The sequence below is a fragment of the Pleurodeles waltl genome, chromosome 11 (genome assembly GCF_031143425.1).
Source record: "Pleurodeles waltl isolate 20211129_DDA chromosome 11, aPleWal1.hap1.20221129, whole genome shotgun sequence".
In the NCBI taxonomy this organism is placed as follows: domain Eukaryota; kingdom Metazoa; phylum Chordata; class Amphibia; order Caudata; family Salamandridae; genus Pleurodeles; species Pleurodeles waltl.
This window is the reverse complement of record NC_090450.1, coordinates 756,302,090-756,326,592: the sequence shown is the minus strand read 5'-3', so window position 1 is coordinate 756,326,592 and position 24,503 is coordinate 756,302,090. Positions and strand designations below refer to the sequence as shown.

Genomic DNA, 24,503 nt, shown 5'->3' with positions numbered 1-24,503 from the left:
CATACTTCACCTCCTTTCAAGTATGACAATTAAATTGTTAATATTTTGCGCCTCACTCATAATCGGGAGAGTTCTGGTTGAGTATCCATACATTCACATAGCCACAGTCCACAAGTGTACATAACACGAGGTAAAAATATTCGACCCTTGTGATTAGAATCATACTTACCAGGCATTTAATTCTTCAAACTATTGTTATGTGTTCTTGAGGTTACTTCGTCAATCACTCAATGCAAAGAAATTCAATACTGTCATTTTTGTGACGTAAACAATTAAGACCTGACAGTTGTTTCGTTTACTATCACAAATAGACACAGGATAGCAGGGTAGGTTTTAGATGGCTCAGGTGGCCAATTTACTTTAAATTTTAGGAGGATAAATTTCCTATACTCTGGGTTAGTACGTGGAGAGCAAACAAATATGTGCCAACCCATGCACTGTTTTCAAAATGCGAAAAGGACTGCCGGCCCGCAGGCCAGCTGTGAACTGTGTTAAGCCTACTTCATCAAGGCCTCTTTCACTTTGTTTTTCACATTTGTTGCATTTCTAAACAGAGAAGCAGGACAGTTGATAGATTATCAACCGTCTTTCGCCCCCTCAAATTTGTGAGAGTGAAGGGGGTTTGCTTCAACAGGTCCTACATTTGTCAATGTAGGGTTTCATGTTTTTAAATAATATAGAATATGTGCATCTCAAAATGTTCTGTTCCCTGTAAACGATCGCCCAGGAATTAAAATGAAGCACAATGGAAACTCCCTACGATAATTGTCGTCGAGTTTGGAACTTTCCTTCTTGAATATAATATGCACTGGGAATTGGTGCCCACACAAAAGGGAAATCAAAACAAAAAGAGAAGTGGAACACATCCAAAAAGGGGGGAACTGCTGTAATTTATATAAACTTTATTTAACTAGAAGTTTTCTTTTTACAGAAATCCCAAACCTCCCAACCTTAATTGGTAATTTCTTAACTTTTCAGCTGAGTATGAGGACCTGCTAGAAGCATTCAGTGTAGCAGCATTTTTCCAACGATTTTGCTGACTAGCGTTTGGCTCTCGTAGTTGTCAGCCTTCCCTTGGGTCTTTCCTCTGATGAGGCTAACATCCATGTCCCTAATTGCATTTTTCTTGCAAGAAGTGTCTAAACATTCCTCCGTCTTCCTACATGCTTCTTACTTTGTCTTCAATGCAGGAGTAAAGCTTTCTGTGACCAAAGTCAACTTAGAGGCGCACACGTAATACATCCGCTGCATATTGATGCACGGACATCACTTTTAAAAAGTAAAAGAGGTAACAAAATTGGCAACATACACGCTTTGACTATTATGAAATCGCAGCGGTGATCACTTGTCCCACATTTAGCCATTCAATATTATTGCCTAGTTGGGGGCAGTAGTAACAGAGCTCTCGAGTTTCCCAGTTTCATACATTACTGTCCAGATTTTGTTTGGTATCCTAGAAATGCTGTCTTGTTGGTCATACTTTAAATCAGGACTACAATTCCCCAGTCGCAGCTCGCATCGTTAATGAGGAGGGGGGCGGGGCGGGGGGCAGCATGCCTGAGGGGGTCAAAAAATTAATTAAAATCAAATAAAATAAAAATTTACCCGCTCCTTGCCACACCTCTCCTCTGTCTTCTCAGGCTGCAGGCAGGCACAGGCTCCCAGCCTGCCCTGCAGCCAATCCTGACACTGCTCAGAGCAGCGTCAAGATTGGCTGGGAGCTCCCTGGCTGTGCTCACCCAGGCAGACTGGGATGAGCCTATGCAGGCTCTGTCCAGACCAGCAACCATGTCGCTGGGCTGGAGAGACTCTACAGAGCATGTGTGTTTGGCTGGCCCAAGATGTCCGGCCACACACACATGCGCTCTGTGGGGAGTGCACAGTGCGCTTCCCTCTGTGCTCGTCACCCCCATGGCCTCGCCCCTTCCACCATGAAGGGAAACCTAGTTTATTATCCCTTGGTGGTGAAAGGTTTGCAGCTTCTGTTGCTGGAGGGGCCCATGCTCCTCCGCCCTAATGGAGGTGCCACCCCTGCAATTTGCAGAATGTGAAGACTAAATCTGGACTGGATAAGCTACTCATTTATGGAGCTGGGAAACTTCTGAGCTCAGTGGTTGCAGGTGATAGGAAAAAGCACTCCATTTTGTAGAGTAGGTCTTATTTGTTAGCATTGTCCTTCAATCTAGGGTTTGCTCCTACTACCCTCGCTACCACCAACTGATGACCCAGTTGATATCGCCCAGTGTCTCTCTAAAAATCTTTACATAGCTATGGAACTCTCGATCAGATAAGAAAACAGGGGCTTCTCCTCCCTTAGGGCAGAGGAACGTCGCCCCCTTGCCAGCAGCAGAAGCTGCAAACCTTTCAGAACGAAAGGATAATAAACTATGTTTATTATCCTTTCATTCTGAAAGGGGTGGGGCAAGGGAGGTGACTAATAGTGAGGGAGAGTGTAAAGGACTCCCCCTCACTGCGCATGTGTGTTTGGCTGGCCGTCTTGGGCCGGCCAAACACACATGCGCGGTAGGCTCTCTCCAGCCCAGCAACACAGTTGCCGGGCTGGAGAGAGCCTGCACAGGCTCCTAGTCCACCTGGGAGCACCCTGGCTTGGCCTCCCAGCCAATCCTGATGCTGCTTTGAGCAGCGTCAGGATTGGCCGCAGGGCAGGCTGGGAGCCTGTGCCTGCACCAACGCTGGAAAGGAGAGAGGTGTGGGTCAGTGGGTCAGGTAAGTTTTTTTATTTTTATTTTTATTTTTAATAATTTAATGTCTCTACGCTCCCTCCTCCCTTCGCGCTACACCCGCCCTGTCCATTTTTAACGCTGCCTGCCGCGATTGTAAGAAAATACAATGAAAGCTATCAAAGCTTACCATATAAACCTTAAAGCATTTAACAATATTTGGCAATATTTATACGTCTGCATTTAAGATGTTTTGTTCAAATTGCAACTGCATCAAACTCCCTTGAGTATCAATATCATCCCTTTGATATGTCTCAATTATTGTTTCATCCAATTGCATTAGTTTTCAGGTTAACAAGTCATTTGCACAAGTAGCCAACTTACATTCCTACCCCCTAGCCTCGTTCCGGCCCAGATAACGCTATTACAAGTACTAATCAGTGCAGAAATGACTTACAGAAAAACTACTGTAGAGTGCACACTAAATTCAAGTCTGTGAAAGCAAATCACCAACCACTGGGCCACTCGCATCTGTCAGGTCTTCTACCAATAAACAGTGTTTTGGGGAAACACCCGGAAGCACGACTCCGTAACAACGAAGTCATGAACATTGCAAGCAGATTAACGCTTGCATTACCAATGACTTACTTTGCTTTTCTGTGCCTTAACCACGCATGCGCTGAACAACGCACATGCGTGGTTAAGGCACAGAAAAAGAGAGTCAGCATTGGGAGAGGATGCAGTAGAAAGTGGAGCTGGGGCAGGGGCAGGGTTGCGGGTAGTTTTTAGGGGTGGGGGTACTTTGGTTTTTAAGGGTCAGGGTGGGGGGATGGGGTAGGTTTGTTTTTAGGGGTGGGGTGGGGGGCCAGTGTAGTTTTAGTTTTAGGGGTAGATGGGGGGTCGCTGTAGTTTTAGTTTGTAGGGGCAGGTGGGGGGGTCGGTGTAGTTTTAGTTTTAGGGGCGGGGAGGGAGGATCGGTGTAGTTTTAGTTTTAGGGGAGGGTCGGTGTAGTTTTAGTTTTAGGGGCGGGGTGGGGGGGTCGGTGTCGTTTTAGGGGCGGGGTTGGGGATCGGTGTAGATTTAGTTTTAGGGGCAGGGTGGAGGGTTGGTGTAGTTTTAGCTTTGGGGGCGGGCTGGGGGGTTGGTGCAGTTTTAGCTTTAGGGGCGGGCAGGGGGGGCGGTGTGGTTTTAGCTTTGGGGGGCTGGGGGTCAGTGAAGTTTTAGTTTTAGGGGTGGGGGATGTCGGTGTAGTTTTAGGGGCGGGGTGGACGGTCGGTGTAGCTTTAGTTTTAGGGGCAGGGTGGGGGGGCAGTGTAGTGTTAGTTTCAGGTGTGGGGGGATAGGGTTGTTAGTATTTAGGAGCAGGGTGGGGTTAGTTTTATGGGCAGGGTGCGGGGTTGGGGTATTTTTAAGGGCAGGGGTGTGAGGTCGAAGTTGTTTTAGTTTTTAGAGGCAGGATGAGGGGTCAGGGTAGTTTTAGTTTTAGGGGCAGGGTGTGGGGGTCAGGGTAGTTTTAGTTTTAGGGGCAGGGTTGGGGGGTCGGGGTAGTTTTAGTTTTAGGGGCAGGGGTGGGGGGTCGGTGTAGTTTTAGTTTTCGGGGCAGAGGTGGGGGTGGGGGGTCGGGGTAGTTTTAGTTTTTAGGGGCAGGGTTGGGGAATTGGGGTAGTTTTAGTTTTTAGGGGCAGGGGTGGGGGGTCAGGGTAGTTTTAGTATTAGGGGCAGGGTTGGGGGTCAGGGTAGTTTTAGTATTAGGGGTGGGGGTAGTATTAGTTTTAGGGGTGGGGGTAGTTTTGGTTTTAGGGGCGGGGTTGTTTTAGTTTTAGGGGTGGGCAGTCGGGGTAGTTTTAGCTTTAGGGGCGGGGTGGGGTTGTTTTAGTTTTAGGGGTGGGGTACTTCTGGGCGTTAGGGCAGGTGGGGGGTTACATGCTGGAACCACGCATGCCGTCCCACACATGCCTTTACTAGGCATGCCTATACAATGAAAAATTGTTGTTAAGGCATGCATGGTAAAGGCATTCGTGGTAACAACGCAATCGTTGTTCCGACTGCATTGTTTAGGCATGCGTGGTTCCAGCATTTGTTGTTCTATCATACATTCAGCGTTTTCTCTTTTGTATCCAGCTCCTACATTTGCATAACTTTGTGCCTTTCTGATTTTATTTTAGCTCAGTAATGTATGAGGGGCCCATTTACAAGAAGAGGGCCGTTTTATTGCAGTGAAACGCCTTGACTGTGAAGTGTTGTTCACAGAGCCAACGAGTGTGTAGGGTCTGGTGAAGAGGAACAACCTGTAATTGGCAAACCTTTAGACATCATGCAGTACAGATGTATTCTTATACATGTACAACTTAAAGCACAAGGGGGTACAGGCAAATGCTGATAACCACAATATTACAAGCACGTGGCGAAGTTTGCAGTAGTACAGGAGTGTCCATCTTTGGGTCAAAGGTATCATGTTTTAAATGTCGTCCTTCAAAAATATCTTATACTGGGTATTGACAACAACAATATCGTGAAGGAAAGTAAGTATATATTTACTATTATTAACTCCTCATCCATGTACATTGACACTATATATATATATATATATATATATATATATATATATATATATATATATTTTTTTTTTTTTTCACAGTACATATAGATGTTGAGTTGACACATACATAGATTATGTACTTTGGCAGTGTTTATAATATTAATACAAATCTACACTTGCCTACATAAACTGCACAATATTCTGGTAGTCGATGCTCTGAATATGATATTTTTGTTGCCGATATTGTAACATACAATTAGGCCTGGAGGGTATGATCCAAGACAGATTTCCACACTACATATAAAATTATTTAATATATAGTTACCATAAATGGGAATAATTTTGCATATTCACTGATAATTCAGAAAATCTGCCATGGATCTCGCCCTCTCGGGTCCTGCTGAGGTTTATCTTTCATTAGGAAAGAGAAACAGTTCAGCACTGCAATTAACAATTTCTCATTTCTCCCTTTTCTCTTTCTGCACCCATGACACATACCCACATTATAGTTATGGCACCTACTACACACTGCATAAATGGAATCAAAATGAATCAATACACTATCCAAGGTCGTCTGATCCAGATAGCAAACTGAAGTCTGGATATCACCACACAAGATGGCAATCCCTTCAGCGGCAATCTGGGAATATAGTTTATCTGCAACCTGGGAATGTAGTTTATCTGCCACCTGGGAAGGTAGTTTATCTCTGCAACTGGTTCAGACTGAAAAAGCAAAGAAGATCGCACCTGTTCCGCAACCTTAGACCCAAAGAACAAAGCCTCTTGAAACTAATATGCTGCATATCCTGAAACCACGAGTTTCAGTTGTTAGCTCTTCCTTTTCTCCTTTCTGTCTCGGTTTCTTTGCATCTATCGTCCGCCCCTGGTCTTTGAATGGACTTCATTATTTCGTGCGGTTTGTGTGATCTACGGGCCACCGAAGAACAGTCTTCTCGTATTAAGTGTCATTTGTACTTCACTTGACGCTCCTTTTATAGTTTTTGATGTGCATTAGGGTATCAACTTGCTGTGTTTTTTTGTAACTGGCGAATGTTTCTTTTCCCTTTTCGTCCGTTTGCTTCTGTACAGTGGATGGCTCATATGCATTCAGTGAAACACCAGTTCTATTAGGCTCATGTTTATTAAGTACTTCATTCAATTTTTTAAATAGAAATATCTATAGTTAGATTTCTTTCTATTTATATTCACCAGGCTACCGTCTGTCGTCCGAATACCAGTATGTAACTTGAGCATGTATTTCAGTGCTATCAGTGGGATGCTGCTAATAAGTTTGAACCTAAGACATAATGAAACGTGAGGTCTGGAGTTAAAGTGTAAAATAACATGCCCAAATAAAACTGCAAGAGTGTAGCCGGTGTTTAATTTGCGGGAGTGAGCTCATGGTGGGCATTGATACCACTTTTTCGGGACTGGAAATTATATTTCAGTTTTGAACTGCAAACTAGAGCAACATAGCACAAATTGAAGGGGGTAGAGAAAGATAGGAAAGCATTGAAAATAAGAATGGGTTGGGATGAAAAAAAGCCTTCAGTAAACTGAGATAAAAAGGCAGAGACGGTAAGGTAGGGTAAGAAAGGGGCTTCAGGTGCAACCAACTATACACAGCCCTGTAATTCCACAAACTACTGTTATTCCACAACCCCTATGAACAAACCTTTGACCCCACATTTACATCTTTACAAATTAAACAGTGGGTAAAATATTCCTTTTGCAATTAACAATACATGTTCTATATCTCTCTTCTTTGAACTGAAAGACATCTTCACTGGATAAACGTGCCAAAGTATATATATGGTCACTGTGGAGCCTTCCTTTAGAGTTGGAATTTCTGTGGCTCAGAGCTTTCCCGCCAAAAGTCAAAGGCTTCACCGGTTCTTCCTTCAATGGCTATCCCGCCTCATGTAGCTCATCTTGGCCGCAGCCTGCTGCTTTCCAATGCTGAACATGTCTGACTTACATTTCAAAGGCTAAGAGGCTGATTATGAGTTTGGGGGTTGAACTGATCGAACTCCAGTGCGGCGGTGTTGAGGTGGCCGTCAAGCCCTTGCAAGCATTTATTGTTCACTGGAACCCGATATTTTAATATGTACTGATTTCAGTGAGCTTAGAAAACGTCTAAATATATCCATGTGGGAGTGGACTAACACAGAATCATATTAATTAGGACTGAAATTGAAAAGTATTATTTTAATTGTGTGTTTAAATCATCTGGATTTAATTATTTCTGCAGACCTCTGCAAGTAATGCTTGGTGAGACTTCAACAACAGGCACCAGTCAGCACAAAAGAATTAAGATTTTAATTGAATTTAGTCAGGCAACAGCCTGTGTATTGTTAATTTGGCATTTGAGTAATCAAATGATGCTTGAAAGCATTGTTTCTGCAACATCCAGCCAGTCAGCTCTGCTTGTAAAAAATGTCAAGTTTGCCGCTGCTAAATGAAACAAGCATAATAAATGATGTACCAGACATACCCCACTTCAATCCGAGGACATTGCACTTGAACTGTGTGGTTTTATAAAAATGGAACATTATGTATAACTGTGACTGGTGGGCAATTTCTTTTTTTTCAAGCCAGGTTTGCTTCACTGTGTCCCAGACCATTTCTCCGAACTTTCAGGCGCCAGCGGAAGGGCAATTGAGCTAGTGCAAGAAGGATTTGGGTGGCTTGATATTGTCTCATTGCGCTATGATATGTGTGTGTAATTTTCCTGGATGTATACTGTTGTTTTTCAAGTTGTCCAAGCTTGTGTCACCTATTTAGCCAGAGCAAACATTTCTTCATTTCTCTGTGAGCAAATGTTTGAAAGCAAGTGGTTCTTAATTTGTTCTGTTGGGAGCCTGGAATTATTTTTCATCATCAGACTTTATCCCAAAGCAAGAAATAGAAGGTTTGAAAAGGGAGAAAGAATGAGGAAGATCAGAAAACAATGGCAAAAGAAAAAGTAGGGATGAAACAGAAACAGCAAGGGTGAGATACAAAAAAGCCTGAAAGTTTAGTGTGGTGGAAAGAGGTATAAAGTGGAATCAAGAATAGACAACATTTATGGCTAGACTAGATGTGTCACCCCCTGAATAGCTCTTGTATCCTCTCTCCTTTAATTTTGTCTTACAGGGATAACCAGACAGAAAATAATGCCAGTGGGATGGAGGTATGAAATACTGAGTGAGGAAGATTGAGTTACCAGATTATCAAAGCCAAACTATCCACAATGTAAGTATATCATATAAAGGTAAGTATAGATTTACTATATGTAACTCCACATATATGTACCTTGACAATCTTCAAAGTACCAAGATGTGGAGTTAAGAATAGTAAATCCATACTTACCTATATACAAGCATTGCCTCTATATTTTGGTAACTGGATAATCCCTACTCGATATTCAAAACTATAACCTGCAAAGAGTATCAAGGGGATTTATGAGGGGAATATCTTCTGGAGGATATCGGTTAGAGGTTGTTGGGACCAATTGGGACAAGCTAGGGCTCAGTTAGGAAATGCTCCCTGGTATAAAAGATGATCTATGTTAGTTTTTGTGGTTATTAGCTTGTACTTAGTGGATAACCTATTTTCTTGTGTCATTGCTTTTGTGTTTATTGTTGTTTTTTAGATGTGTGTGCATTGAGTAAAATTCCGTAAAATAGTAATAGATACATGTATACAATATACATACATTCATACTGCTAACTATTAATGAATGCAAACAAAAATATATAAGTAAACAGGTAAATGCTAAGATATCACTTTATAATGTTACCATAAGAACCAGTCAGCCAAGCTAAATTAGCAAACTTTTGAGCGACTCCTGATCGAGTTATACATAGCCTTACAAATAGGTAGATTACATGATAGGAAACGAATCAAGAAGGCAAAGACCACTTACTCATAAATGTTTTAAGGCATGGGCAAAGGCAGTTCTTGCCCAGGGCCTCCCTCAAAGGGGCCCCCTCATTATCCTTTTGGGAGCGTCAGACAGCTGGGAGCCATCTGACATTGCAATGCTCATATGTGTTGGACGGCTCCCTGCCATCCACACTGGAAATCTCTCTGGTGCAGCCTCCAGAGGGGGTTCTTTCTGCCAAAAACCAGCTTGTTTTTGAGTTCAGGGAAATGATGATCAGCGCGTGCTGCATGCTGACTTCATTTCAATCTAAACAAAAGTGAAATGAGCTGATCGGCTCATTTCACTTTCTCTGCATCAGTGCTTGTGAGGTTTCTCATCCCCCGATCACTGATCCAGACAGGAGAGGTATAATTTAGAAGGGGAGAACCTCCCCTTTCCAATGGTACCCCTTGCTAGTGGATTCCTGCTTAAGAATTGCAACTGAAGGGCGATCCCCAAGAAGGAATCCTAGGGAGTGGGGAGGGGCCTTTGTTCCACCCTCAATAATTGTGGCCAGATTCAGTCTTTCTGCTGCCTATACCCCCAATCCGCCCCCCCCAGGGGGGCAGAAAGTACACTAGGCAACAGGGTCTATTTTTTTAGACTACTTAGAGGTGGGGCTGCCCACAGTAGGCGTGGCCATGCCCCAAACAAATAAATGGGGCTAAAGTCTTTCTGCCCTCCGGGGGGATAGTTGAGGGCAAAAGCCCTGCATCTGCCTCGCTCGGGGGTAGAAAGTCCACTAGGAACCAGAGATTTTTTTGTTAAAAGTCTAGGGGTACTGCCTGCCCAGCATGGGCATGGCAATACCCCCATCCTCCCAAAAATGTACACAGTTTTTCTGTCCCCCCTCCAACCCCCCAGTGCATGGTGTAATTACCCCTAACTGCCCTCTGGGGTAGGAAAAAACCCCTAGACACCTGGAAATATATTTTTTTTAACAAAAGAGGGGTGGGGGCTACCCGCCACCATGGGGGTGGTATGTCCCCAACTGAAGGGGGCAACAGTCTTTAAGCTTCCCCTGCATCTCATCCTAATGGAAATCAAGAGGACATTTGACTCTTTTGGGTGTTGATTTTACCTTCACTAACTCCCAATATCATCCCAAATACACAATTATGAACAGCTGCACGTTTTGGGCTTGGGTAGGTTGCCACCTAGAAAAAGCTACCAGACCCAGACATCTAAGGGAGTCTGGGTGCTGTGCTTCACATGCACCACACACTATTTTCTTACCCAGGAAGTTTGTGGATTTCTGCTATTCCAGAAATTTCCATCAAAGAAATGTAAGGAAATTGCATGGTTTCAGGCAAAGTTCGAGGTTTGCAGGGCAATGTGGGCAAAAAAAAACCTAATGGCATCCACGCAAGTCACACCGTCCTGGATTCCCCTAGGTGTCTTGTTTTAAAAAATATACAAGTTGGCTAGGTTTCGCTAGGTACCGACAGAGCTAGGATCCGAAATTTAGAGCTACCCACATCTAGAAAAAGGGTCAGTTTTTGTTAAAAAAATGTGCTGTGTCCATGTTGTGGGCACTAGGTCTACCCACACAAGAGAGGTACCATTTTTATTGGGAGACTTGAGGAAATATTTGATGGAAGGAACACATTCCAGAACTTTCCATCACAGTAATGTGACGAAAATGTTTTTTTTGTCAAAGGTTCAGGTTTGCAATTGATTTGGGGTAAAAAAAATATGATGAGAGCCATGCAAGTCAGCCCACCCGGAATATCCCTACGTGTCAAGTTTTAAAAAACGTACACATTGGCTAGGTATTCCTGGGTGCCGGCTGAGCTATGGTCCAAATTCTATAGCTACCTTCATTGGAAAAAGAAGGTCAGTTTTGGGTGGAAAAATGGGCTGCATCCATGTTGCGTTTTTAGGCAATTTCCTGTCATGGACACTGGGCCTACCCACACAAGTGAGGTACCGTTGTGATCGGGAGGCTTTTAGGAGCATAGAATAGTAGAACATTGGTTATTATCCATTGCATTTCACTGCATTTGTGCCTTTCAAATGTAAGCCAGTGTATAAGAAAGATGACACTTTGAAAAATACCCTCCACATCAAATGCTAGTATGGGTACCTACAAATTTAGAGATGCTGCTCCTAATCTCTATAGAATGTATCCACTTCAGAAATACATGTTTCTTGGATACCAATATCTCACTCTGCCTATTTGGTATGAGTTGGTCTATACTTGGCACTCAAAGAAAAGCCTTTGTGTGGTGAAGCTCAGTTGTTCTGGGTAGATTGGGTTCTTGGAGAACCTACAAACCCTATATATCCGCATAACTAGAAAGGTCTATTTGACATAATGGTATATTGCGTTTTGTCAGTCGGCCATTGTGACAAAAAGTTACAGATGAAAACATTGTCACAAATACCCATTTTTTCCTACTGACTTTGAATATTTATTTATTTCAACAGTAATTTTCCTTAGAAAAACCTTGAAGGAATAACCTTTATGGCCTCTTGCTAAATTCAGAAGTTTGTCTACTTTTCAGAAATATGTAGATTTTCTGGATCGTCCATGGGTTTCACACTGATTTTCACCACAAACTGGAAGAAGATTGAGAGCACAAAAATAGGGAAAATGGGCTACCTCACAGAAAAATGCCAAAACTGTGGCACAAAATTAGTTTTTTTTTATTCAGCTTTGTATGTTCCTAAAAGCTGGGAAGATGGTGACTTTAGTACAGCAAACCAGTCATGGATGCCATTTTTAGGGAAAGAAGACACTATTATCTGGACCACGTTTTCCATTTAAAAAAAAAAAAAACTCAAAATGTTGCTATATTTTGCCTACTTTCTCTGTCCCCTCCAGAGGAATCCACAAACCCTGGGTAAATTTAGAATCCCCCGGATGTTTGAAAAAAAGGACACACATTTGGCTTGATAGCTTACGGGAACAAAAAGTTATGGAGCCCTAAGGGGGAACTATCCCAAGTAGCCTAAAAAGGGTTTAGCATTGGTCGGGGGTTGGCAGGGGAGGGTCTAGCAGCAAAAGGGTTAAGCTTTCAGGACAACTTCCACACTGTCTAGAGTTAGAAAAAACCACTGTTTGTTTACTTACGTTCTGGTTTTTTGAGCCAGCCAAGGTTGTCTGGCCAGTTCAGCCCCTGTTGGAGAGAAAGTGAGATTTAAAGAAAGTATCTTTTTTATTCTGGTTTGATTCAGCAGCATGCTATCTTTCAAAGTGCACAGGTGCAGCCTTACTGCACAGGCCTTTGTCTATATTCAACTTGTGGACACTTATCGGCAGATTTACAAACCTTTCACGCAATTTACTGTGCTGTGTGAAAGAAAGAGAGCAGAAATGTGCCATGTTTACTATGACACATTGCTGCGCTCTTCCTGCATTCTCTCTGGGCTGTTGTACTGAAAGCTGGCTAGCACAAACACAAGGACCCTTGCCCCTTGGTGCAAGGGTGTTTGTGTTACAGGCAGGATTGTTTTGTGAAGCAAGGAAGTCCTTTGTCCCAAAAACAATTTTAAGAGGCTTTTTCCTCCTTGTATGGGTGCTGCCGACTGCAGCACCCTTAGAGAAAAAATTTGGATAAATACAGATAATTATCCTGTGTGCGCCTCTGCTGTAATTTTCAACTAATTTGCAGATTCACCACTCTTGGTAAATATGGTAATACGCCACAAAGCATGGGAACACCCACCCATGTAATGCCTTTCAGGCACAGAGTAAAGCAAGGCAGTGACTTACACTGCCTTTTGTTGCTTTGGATTTTCCAAACCATGCAGGGCCAGGAAGGTGGCTTTGTGTGGTTTTATAAATCTGAAGTAAGTCCTTGCATTGCTTTGTGTTGCCTTGAACGACAAAATGGCAGTGCAAGGGCTACATATATCTGGTCCTTACTGTGCAGTAGAGATTGTCATGTTAGGGTTCCTCTGGTTGCATTGTCCTCTTGGGCCTATGGCCAAGTGTTATGATTAAAGCTTGCTGCTTCCTGTCTCTGAATACCTGTTGCTCACACCACAGGCAGTAAGGTAAACAAAAGGACCAATAGGCACCATGTAGCCAAATGGCTCTGACAGGAGAACTATAGTGTATTGGCATAGTTTGTGTGTAGAAGACTTGGCCAGATCACTCGTCTTTCTGCTTATGTTATACATAGGCCATGTGTCAATGTGCAGTTATAGCATTATATGCTCCCTCTATAGTTGCACCATCCACATGGAGCCGCTGATGGGCGGGTGCGATAACAGCATTGAGCCACCAGACAAAGTCCCTGTTCCTCACGTAGCAGAACCTGGAATCCAGTAAACAAAAAAACACCCTCCATATGCACAGACCAAAAGGTGAGACATCATTCTAAAGCACTACTCTTGTGTTGGCCAGCCAAAGAGTAACTGTTTGCTCTAATATTGGGCCCAAATGTAGGCTGGTCAAAGAAGTGAATTATTAGTGATACAACCAAAGTCATTGAATGCTTAAATGAGCTGAAAGAGGATAATAAATTCAAAATTGCTCTGAGCAGGGGCCCCCAAATTATGTTTCGGCTTGGGCCCCAAAATTCCTGAAATGTCCCTTAGCTATTGATACAAGCCTTGAATCCAATAAATAAAATTAACTATGACATTTTGGCACTTAGTCAGACTGCCAATAAGATTTGAAATTAACAAATAATTACTAGTACTAGTAAACTGCATACCGTGTAGAAGAATTAGCACCCAGATTATTCTGTTTCAACATTATGCATTATTGAACATTACGGTGGCAATTTTAAATACTGAAGACCATACATATGTTCGTTTTGAACCATATCATCGTGCACATTGAAGTGTTTGCTTTGGGATGTTTTATGGTCTTATGAAAATACAGAAAATAGTAGCAACAACTCAAACAAAGTGATGAAGGAAAACAACCTGAGCCCTGTTTAAGGATACTTCTATTTTTTTTCTTTGACAGAGAGATGAGACAAGGACTACATTTCCTATAATTCCCAACCAAGTTGGACCAGCAACCAAAATGAGATCAACGAGCCATTCTGCATACAGTGACTTCTGTACTCCTCCTCCTGGAACTCTAGGTAATATTTATTTGGTTAAATTGGTGGTGCCTTCATGTAGATGTCAGAGAAAATAATTAATTTTACACAGTATCCTCACTTGAAAACTACTTTGCTGTTAAGAATGACCACAACGTTGTCTTACCGCCTCATTCAAGTACATTAATCTGTGTTACTGGAATATAAACAAAGGGACCAAAGCTACAATATGCACCATTAGTGGTTAGGGTATGCACAGAAGTGGGTCCCTTGCTCGCTGCACCACTTGGAAATCAAGCTAGCCTAGCTGATGAGGGGTGATACCCCAAAACCGGTCCCAGGATGCTTGTTGGTCACCGTTCAGGCTGGACTGCTCCAATGGGAAGCAAGGTCAAGACCGATTTGCATATGGCTGGGTTCAAACTGGGGTGATGTAACAAGCAAAATAAGGATGAATTAAACCCAGATCTGTGACTGGGGTGAGTGGTTGAAAAGTTTTAACACTCCGTCCTTCATTTTATTTTGTAGTGTTGCTATGAATAATATGTGGCAGATACAAAAATAGTAAAACTCTGCATTCAAAGTAGACAAACATGCAGGTCATGGAAAATATATTACCTTTCAGATGCCTTGTCCCACTGAGCATATGCCCATAAAAAATACTGTGGGAAGACAATTACCACCTGTTTTAAAATATGACAGTTAGCATGTGTTTTAAATTATTTAATTGAATATCAAAGCAATGACTGCTCATATTCCAGTTATGAGTTCCTCAAACATTGTTTGCTGGGTCTAGTGTGACTTAAAATATGTCTGTCTGTCTCGTGTTCATCTACACATTTTATTTTTAATAAAAAGGATCTATAATTTCATGTCTATATACTAGTGCTTTCAATCTGTCCTGTGAATGAATTAATCTTTTATTGAATGATTAATTAAAATTGTTACAACAGATTGAAATAGATTAAAAAGGGAAAATAAAAGTAAACAGCAAGAAACACCCTTCAAATGCCAAAGCTCTTAAGCAGCATACTCCTGTCTAGAGCCTATAAGGGTGCATAATCATAACACCTTCTATCTAAATACAGTAAAACATCAAAATAAAAAACCCAGAAGAGAATCCCACCCTGGGTTACCAAAACACAATCTGTTACACAAGATAATCACCCATTATGCTTCCTTCTGCGGGCACCAACTAATTGTTCAACTGTGGACCCAGTACCATATCCGACGTGCCCCTGGACCATATCAGCTTTTTTTCTTTCTTTTTTAATTTTTTTTAAATAGATGTGCAAAGATGTGTACCGAAGGCCCTACTTACATACCACAAAACTAACCAGACTCAAATTAACTTGCCCGATAGCTGTTGACTTCACAAATCAAATGAACTATAGCGATGACCTATAGCAATCGACTGTAGGAAACAATACAAACTCAACTCTGCCACTTAGATCATGCTGAAGGAGAACAGAAGCCAGCAACATGGGCCCGAAGCTGCTATGCACAGATTACCTCTCTCAGCTTGTCATCCAGGGCCATTAAGTAGAAATGAGAGATAGCTTTGGTTGTAGGTGCCTTTTCGTCAGAGCCGTATCTTAATAGGCCCCCCTCCCTCCACAAATACCCATGCTAGTTTGGCTCCTTGGCTGGCGTAAGGCTAGACACAGCTTGTAAAAAACATTCCTGAAACAGGCTAGTTCCATTAGGACTACTGCAGGGAAAATAAGTCTTAATGCTGCATCACCTGTTCTCACCCAATATTTTAACAACAGAGGTTTTAGAAGTAGGGGCATTTCTGACGCCAGGCATGGACAGCAGCATACAAGATGTATCATCGATTCAGTATGTTATTTACACAGCGTGCATTCGTGCACATGCCCTTGTGCGATCTTCCAATTCCATTGATATTCCCAGGCAGGTAAAGTTAAAAGGCGCATCTGCAGAATGTTCTTGAACACTTGCTCACCTAAAGGTGCTTTTAGATAAGGTTGGCCTTTGGTGGTTACGTAAGATTCAAGCAAGCCATCGGCCCCACAGATATCCTTGACTATTGAGATATCTTTGTCTCTAGAGGATTGCACACCAAGCTTTTACAGTTTTTTCTTCAGTACCAATTTTGTGATGGCAGGATCTGTGGAATAGAAAGGGGCCAGGTTGAACTGTTCCTCAGGTTGTGTCAGATAGAGGGCCCAACTACTTGTTTTGTCTGTGAAGATAGCTTTCAAGACCCCCTGAGGCTGCCTGCCTCGGCCTTGCAAACACTTAATAAAGCTTTTATCATATCCATTATGCACGTTAAGTCAAAACTTATTAAGTCTAATTCCATACATAGCCCTGCGTGCCTTGTTGGTCTGGGGATCTTGAGAATCCTTTGTAAGCTCTCATCTGGGCATTCTCTGGGCATTCTCTAGTGTGGCAGTCAATTTGCACGTAAATGCCAAATGGCCTTAGGTAATTGCGGTTAGCAATTTTGCTCTTATCACCCTCCTTGATTACTCAAATTTAGGTGCCCTAAGCCGTTGATGGAGTTTTGCTAGTGCATAGGAGATTTTCACTGCTTTAGAAGTCTGTGCCGCTACCTGGTGTGTCGTTCTCTCCGTGTTTGATAGCCAAACCCCCAGGTAGTGATATTTATCTTCCATCTCTATGCTTAAAGGACCAAGGGGCATATTTATACTCTGTTTGCGCCAAATGTGCGTCAACATTTTTGACGCACAATCGGAGCAAACCCTGCCCCATATTTATACTTTGACGTCCGACCCCGCGGGCGTCAAAATTCCACCATGTGCGTCATTTTTTGGAAGGGGGAACCAGCCTTGCGTTAATTATATGCAAGTTAGGCGTTCCCTTCCCAAAAATTTCTTTAAGGTCTGTGCCCCTTATTTATACTCTGGCGTCATTTTGACGCACAGGAGGGGGTGGGCCTTAAAAAATGGCGCACAGCCTGATGTGCGCCGCTTTTTAAAGCCTGGGTCAGGGCAGGCGTTAAGGGACCTGTGGGCAGGGAAGTAAAGGTAAGTTCTGGTAAGTATTTTTTTCAGATTTTTCTTTTTTTGTGGCATGGGGGGGCCTGATTTGGGGCCCCCTACATGCCACTATGCCCAATGCCCATGCCCAGGGGACATAAGTCCCCTGGGCATGGCCATTGGGCAAGGGGGCATGACTCCTGTCTTTGCTAAGACAGGAGTCATGTCAATGGAGGTTGGGCATCAAAAAAAATGGCGCAAATCCGGTTTGAGGCCTGAATTTTGCCTCAGACCTGACGTGCACCATTTTTTGACGCACAACCCCCATTTTCCCATACGCTGGCGGTGCCTGGTGTGAGACATTTTTTTTTACGCACATCATTCTGCAGCGCCGGCTAACGTCATTCCATTAATAAGGCGCCCGCATGGTGCATTGGAATGGCGTTAGCCGGCGGTAAAAATTTTGACGCACAACTGCGTTGGCGCAGTTGTGTGTCAAAAAGTATAAATATGGGCCCAAGTTTCCATATTCTATGCAGATTTTTTGTCTGACGGCTGAAGACCATGACTTCATTTTTTTCTACATTAGCTTTTAAAGCATTTTTCATTGTAGCCATGCAATATGTCAAGACCCCTTTTTAGCGCAATCCGGGTTTGGGCGAGCAAGACCATATCATCTGCGTATTGAATTATGGGGAGCACCAGTTGCCCCAGCCTCATATTTCCTCTGAGCAAATTGGCACCAAAATCAGCTGTGTATAAGTTGAAGAGGGTGGCGCGATAACACAGCCCCGTTTTAGGCCTTTGTTGGTAAAAATCTTCCTGGTCACACGTGTTTTTGTAATTTTTATTCTCACCCAAGTGTCAGAATATACGGCCATTACTGAAGCTAGCAATTTCCTTGGTATCCCCCAAGACGCTAATTTCTTCCAAAGGATGTGCCGCACACCCACGATAGCCGCGCTATAGTCAGTAAAGCATGAAAAGTGCAGAGGAGATGTTGGTTTTAGTGCTTGTTGCCCAGGATATGAGATTGCCAGGACATTTTCTAACGTAGAAGAGCTAGGTCTAAAGCCTGTTTGATATGGTGGGATGATGCCATTTGCTGAGATCCATTCTTCTCATTGTAGTGCCATTCACATTTTGCTTCCAGCTACCATAGCATGCTTGCGACACAGGGTCAACCCACTTCAGACACTGGCTCCCCTAATTGTGAGTGAGGGGAGTATGCTCTTGCACAATGTGCACATTTGCACAATCTACAATGTGCACTTCCGCCCAATTTATATTGCTCTTCAGTGGCAGAGACTACTGGTGCAGTGCGTTCTTTAAAAAATACATAGATTTGGACTTTTGGCAGGGCTTGTTTTACTTGCATGATGGCCCGGTAGCTCGGATAACACTGCTACAGGACTACTCATGTCACGTCTTCCTATCAAAACCAACAAAATGAAGACTGGTAAAGCCAAAATATCAGTACACAGCACCAAATGTTTTAACTCTGCCAATGCTTGTTCTTTCTTGCATAATGGCCTACGGCACCTTCATTGTGGAGCTGTAAGTCGCACTTCAGTGGGCCCACGGCTTGTATATGAATGTGCTTTTCAATGTGACTATTATGTTGATGGTTCACCGATACAGTATGGTCTGCCTGAGACAACACACTGACCAATAAACCTGTTCAAGAATCATTTAAATAGCGACCTGACGTGACTGCAGGGTGACATGTTTAATGCGATGCAAAACTAGACAACTAAATTTATAGATACATAAATATGTTTCAGTTCTTTGCCGAAAACTCCTTTTGTTGTGTTGTAAGTTACCAAACAAGGTTCTCTACACCTTAGAAGCGACCGAGGTATACAAATATGTAATTTATCAGGAAGCTAGCTAGATAATTGCTTTTAACCTTTATTTGGCGGTGTTGGTTTTCTCCACACAGCTCTTCTGGTGGATATATTCTGCCCCCTCTAACGGTAATTGGAGTATGAGTCAATTTAGAGGGACTAACTATATAATAAAAATAAATATATTAAGTAGACAAGCTGGCCCCTGAATAGGTCAGTAACCTTGCTCTCAGTCTCGAGGGGCCTGGATTCAGGGCTGATATTCAATTGTTCTGCACCTGCTGCATTTTAAAACTGATGTCTAAAATAGTACATTATTGCCAGTAATCTCTCATAGAAAAGGTCATTGATTTGTATGACCCATAACAGCAGCTCCTTTGCAGTCGCCACGGGTAAACTATCCAACGGATTCGATTTTCATTAAAGGTTGAGCTGAGGACTCCAAATAGGTATGTTAATTCATGGAGCCCACTCTAAGAATACTGAAGACAGAGAAAGTACGTGGGCATAAAATATCTCTTCTAATATATGGTTTTCCCACTTTCTGCAGTGCTTAATTTGAGCAGGTGGTAGCATGTGGCGCCTGCCAGCACTCATTTGTGGAGACCAGCACTTATTTTCCCTCAATACATTTTGATCCAGAGCAAGAGACAGAGCAAGTACTGGCAATGCAATATGTCTGGCTTTAAAGGTATTGTAAATGCTAGTGTCAACCATTAAAAGTAAATAGCATGGGAATATGTTAGAAATGGGGTTTCTGGTTGGCTAGGGTATGCACCTCAGCCAGGCAGGACCTACCCACTCTAGTCAGGGCAAGGGAGTTACAAGTCCAAGATAACCCCTGCCCACCCCTTTGGTAGCTTGGCACGAGCAGTTAGGCCTATCCCAGAGGCAATGCGTAAAGCGTTTGCACAACACACACAACACACGTGATGCACTATCCCCACCACAAAGGAAACACAACACCAAGTTATATGAAAATATACTGTAGTGTAAACAACGCAATTATTAGACCAAACATCACATATCAGTAGTATCCTGCTACCTTAGAAGTTGTCAGAACGTTACACATTAGTTACTCTGCAAACTAGCAGTAGTCACATATAACACACAGGTTACTCAGTGTTCTGCAACATAAGCAGTAGTCAGGAAACATGTTATTATACCAAAGCACTTGTCATAGGCATATCATAAACGCCCATAGTAGGAACATTATCAAACATATGGCAAGTCATAGAAACATATTAGTATGGTATGCCCATAATAGGAACATATTAGTATGGTATGCCCATAATAGGAACATGTACATACATATATAAAAACATCAAAAATAGGTAGGCAATATATGTATCAACAAAGTCAGTAGAAAGAACCTTAAATATGTATATTGTCCCTTACATTGTGCCTGGAAGACAAAAAATGGGGCCCCGGTACTCCTCTGCGCCAATCAGGGGCCTCTGGTATCTTTTGGGGAAGGGGCGCAGCACGCAGCTCCTCTGTGCTGTGGACGGGCCCCTCCAGGGTCCTGCAATCACTGGCCCCCCCGGGCCTCAACCAGCCCTCACGAGGGGGGGCCAAAGTCCTCAAGATAGCATAGGGGGGCACCACACACCCCCTCCTATTTGTAATGGGCCCCGTCTGGGGCCCATGATCTCTTGGGGTCCCCCCTGGGCTTGCACTGGCCCTCCACTGCAGGGGGAGACCACCAAAATGGCACTGGCCCACACAGGCCACTAAGTGAGGCCGGCAGCCTGGGGGGGATCTCAAGCGAGGTTCCCGCCCTGCCCACGGCCTCCGAGGACAGGTCCTGGGTTTCTTGGGGCCAAGGTGAGACTCAGGTGAGGCTTCCTTCCCCCCTGTCGAGCAGCAGGAGCAAACAGGGGCCTGGTGGGGCAAGGGAGCCTCCGATGAGGCCTCTGTCCCTGCCCACCAACACCAGCAGCACACGGCAATCCATCTGGCCGTCGGAGAGGGCAGGCACCAATGTAGGTGCCTGCCTGTGTTCCGGGGGCGCTCCACATTGCGCGGCCAGGCCTGAGGGCACGTCAGGAGCGCGCTCCCTCCAATCTCCGGCTAGTTTTAGTTTTCTCATGCCCCGGGGGCACAAAGGACAGTGCGCCGCCGTTGCTGAAAGACACACAGCCCGGGTCGCAGCAGTGATGCCCCTCACAGCTCATAAGCACTTTTTAAGGTGCAAAATACAGGAAAGGGGCAGCGCTTACAAGCGCTAAAGGATTCCCCGAAGAGGCACTTTCCAAAGCGCTTAACTTCGTGAAGAGGTGGAGCACTCCTTGTGCTAATAATGGATGCAAGGGTCAGGGGCCACAGCACCCCTGCCCATGGGGGACAATGTTTTGGAAAAAGGCCCACAGGGGGAAGGGCCCAGCAACAGGCCAGCAGAAAGAAGATGCAGCAAGTGACAAGTCCTTCACAGTGACTTACACATAAGGCAGGGCATTTCTAATGCAATCCTAGGAGAAGGCAGCACTCACAGCAGTGAGACGCCAAGTTAGGCTGTTTGTCACTACCAGGACAGGCCACGCAACCTAGCACATGTCCTTCCTTCTACATACATGGCACCCTGCCCATAGGGCTAGCTAGGGCATACCTCAGGGGTGACTTACATGTAGTAAAAGGGGAGTTCTCGACCTGGAAAGTAAAATTAGATGCCAGGTTCCTGTGGCAGAAAACTGTGCACACAGGCCCTGCGCTAGCAGGCCTGAGACAGGTTTGAAAGTCTACTTCAGTGGGGGGCGCAAGCAGCCCTGCAGGACCACTAGTAGTATTTAATTTACAGGCCCTGGGTATAGAGATACCACTGTACAAGGGACTTACAAGTAAATTAAATATGCCAATTAGGTAAAAGCCAATCATACCAACTTTAGATGGGAGAGCACCTGCACTTTAGCACTGGTCAGCAGTGATAAATTGCTCAGAGTCCTAGAGCCAACAGTGAGAGGTCAGAAACTGGGGATGACCCTGCATAAGGAAAAAAGTCCAACAGAATAGATAGGTATTTGTGTGGAAGCAAAAAGCTGTAGAATAATATTAGTGTAGGGTAAAAGGTCAGATGACTGTTGCACTGTTAAGTCAGACCTAAAAATACATGTAGGTTAATGACTCTTATTATTTTCAGTCCTTTTCAATTTAATATTGTGACACAATTTACAAGAAAGCCATATTCCTAATGTGCAATCAATCACAATTAATATTCCCTGTATGATTTTTAATAATACCCCATTCCAAATGTTACTAAGCCAATTTCCCCCTGACGCAAATCCTTTTTCAACCTTTTCCCAAACACCTGTTTTTTTCAATTCTTTTAAATCCTTACTTGAGTTAGTCAAGTTAGTGAGTAAGTCTCTTATCTCTTTACTGTTATCTGGAATATAAGAACCACAATGCCTAGAGTTAATCATTCTACAGACTCTGCCGTCTTTCGCTAAAAGAATGTCTAAAGCAAGCCTATTTTGAAGAATCATAGCTCTATCCGTGGCTAATTCAGTATCTATCAGGAGTATTGCCCCTGTAAAATTTGTCAGCATGTTATCCACAATAGTAGACAACTTTCGTATCTTGATCGAATTCAGAATGACTCCCACTGAAGGAATCACTGCACCAAAGATATCTCCCACAACTGCAGAAGAGGTTTCCCCCCTCCATCGCTTATGATGTAATTCAGTCAATTTCGGAAACTTCTTTAAGTCATCTATTTGATAAATCTTTGGGAAAACTATCTCCAAATAACATGTCCCATACCATCTTCTTTGAAGATGGTAAAAAGCATTAAGTCCACAAATATAATAAATCCCAGTAATCGCAGGGTCCTGACCATTCAAAATAAAAGTCCACTTACTCTGAAACAGAAACGCATGCCTACATTCACTTGTTCCCACAAATAAAGTGTCAGTGCATGATTTTGGCCTGTATATCCAAAGCTTTCCTACATGCAGTGCATCTAATGCTAATTTCCCTTGAGTTTAGTTGCAGTGTAAGCATAATCATTCTTGTAAGTCTTTTTCTCTAAACCTTTTTCTAATTTTTCTTTTAATGCTTTTCTTCTGTCATCAGTATGCCCTATAAAGCTCTTTTCTAAAGGTGTAAGCAAGCATGTAAGGTTATTCTTATGCGCATATGTGGTTCCAAATGTTACTGTAGGCTCTAAGAATCCTCTAACTAATAATATATCATGTTATTTAGCTACTCTGCTCAAATATCTAATATTAGGAACAAACAAAAACACAAAATCATAGTTGGAGTAAAAATATGGTATATACTTTTGAATATAGAACCTTGTTAGTAGCAAACTACAGCTTATTCCGGATGTTAATGGTAAGCTGTGGTGCATGACTCCTTCCTCTACTAATGAAGGAATTTGCGTACACACAAGCCAATCCCTTGCATCCATCGACTCAACATACTCAATAAGCGATAGAAAAGGTTAGAAGAAAGTTCTCCTTGAGCATTAGTATGATCATTCAAATACTTCTCATGTAACTTAAACGTCTCAAAAGTCGTTAGTGTAGTAGCTTCAGGAGCGGAAGTATGAGTGGCTCCCTTTACATTAAGAACAGACATTCCCACAATCACCACTATAAACAAGATTCCACACATAATTGCCAATCCAGCACTCATATATCTCCAGCGCCCAGCATTTCTACCTTGGTTGTTTAACTCAACTATGATCTGTAAAGAATCAGAAAGCAGAAGTAACTCTTTTATAAAGTGCAGTAAAAATCAAAAATAAGGAAAAAAAATCTCTCACAGTTCAGTTTTTCATCCAGGAACCCTTTTCCTTTGTCAAAATCGATTAGCAGCTTGTCACATCCGGTTTTATGTGAAATCAGGTAATCAGTGCCTCTTTTGGTTTTATTTTCAACAGTCTCTTTTAGGTTTTTTCACATTGGCTCAACAAATCAGCTTCTTGTTTCCCTTCAGGTTACATCAAAGTACTGACTCGGAACCTCTCTATCAAAACAAAAGGACATAAACTCGGTTCGGCCGCCAGGAACAGGATGGCGGTATGGGGTGTCGTGGGGCCCCTGGGGGCCCCTGCAGTTCCCATGCCAATGGCATGGGCACTGCAGGGGCCCCCGTAAGAGGGCCCCACCAAGAATTTCAGTGTCTGCTTAGCAGACACTGAAATTTGCGATGGGTGCAACTGCACCCATCGCACCCTTCCCACTCCGCCGGCTCCATTCGGAGCCGGCTTCCTCGTGGGAAGGGGTTTCCCGCTGGGCTGGCGGGCGGCCTTCTGGCGGTCGCCCGCCAGCCCAGCGGGAAACACAGAATCACCGCAGCGGTCTTCGGACCGCGGAGCGGTGTTCTGGAGGGGGAACTCTGGCGGGCGGCCTCCGCCGCCCACCAGAGTTAGAATGACCCCCTTTATGTCTGAATTTTCCCAAATGGTTCCATAGGGTAATTGAGTCGTACTTACACTAGTCCCTTGTCTTGGACGCAATCAGTAAGGCATCAATGTACTGCACCAGAGTTGATTGGTACTATAACTCCAATGACTTCAAGTTCTTTTTCAGAATCTGATTGAACAGAGACGGTGGCT

General features: G+C 43.4%; 1 protein-coding gene across 3 annotated transcripts in view; it reads left to right on the top strand.

The window, feature by feature from the left end:
• The window catches only part of RTN4R (reticulon 4 receptor), an 889,107-nt gene that overhangs the window by 629,065 nt on the left and 235,539 nt on the right, over positions 1 to 24,503 (top strand). For 2 of the 3 annotated variants that reach the window (XM_069214486.1, XM_069214487.1), the window contains one exon: positions 14,052 to 14,172. In XM_069214486.1, the coding sequence (XP_069070587.1) occupies positions 14,052 to 14,172 (121 nt within the window). Of the gene's footprint in view, positions 1 to 8,355; positions 8,455 to 14,051; positions 14,173 to 24,503 lie in introns of those variants that run through there. The other variant, XM_069214488.1, reaches the window with a different exon arrangement.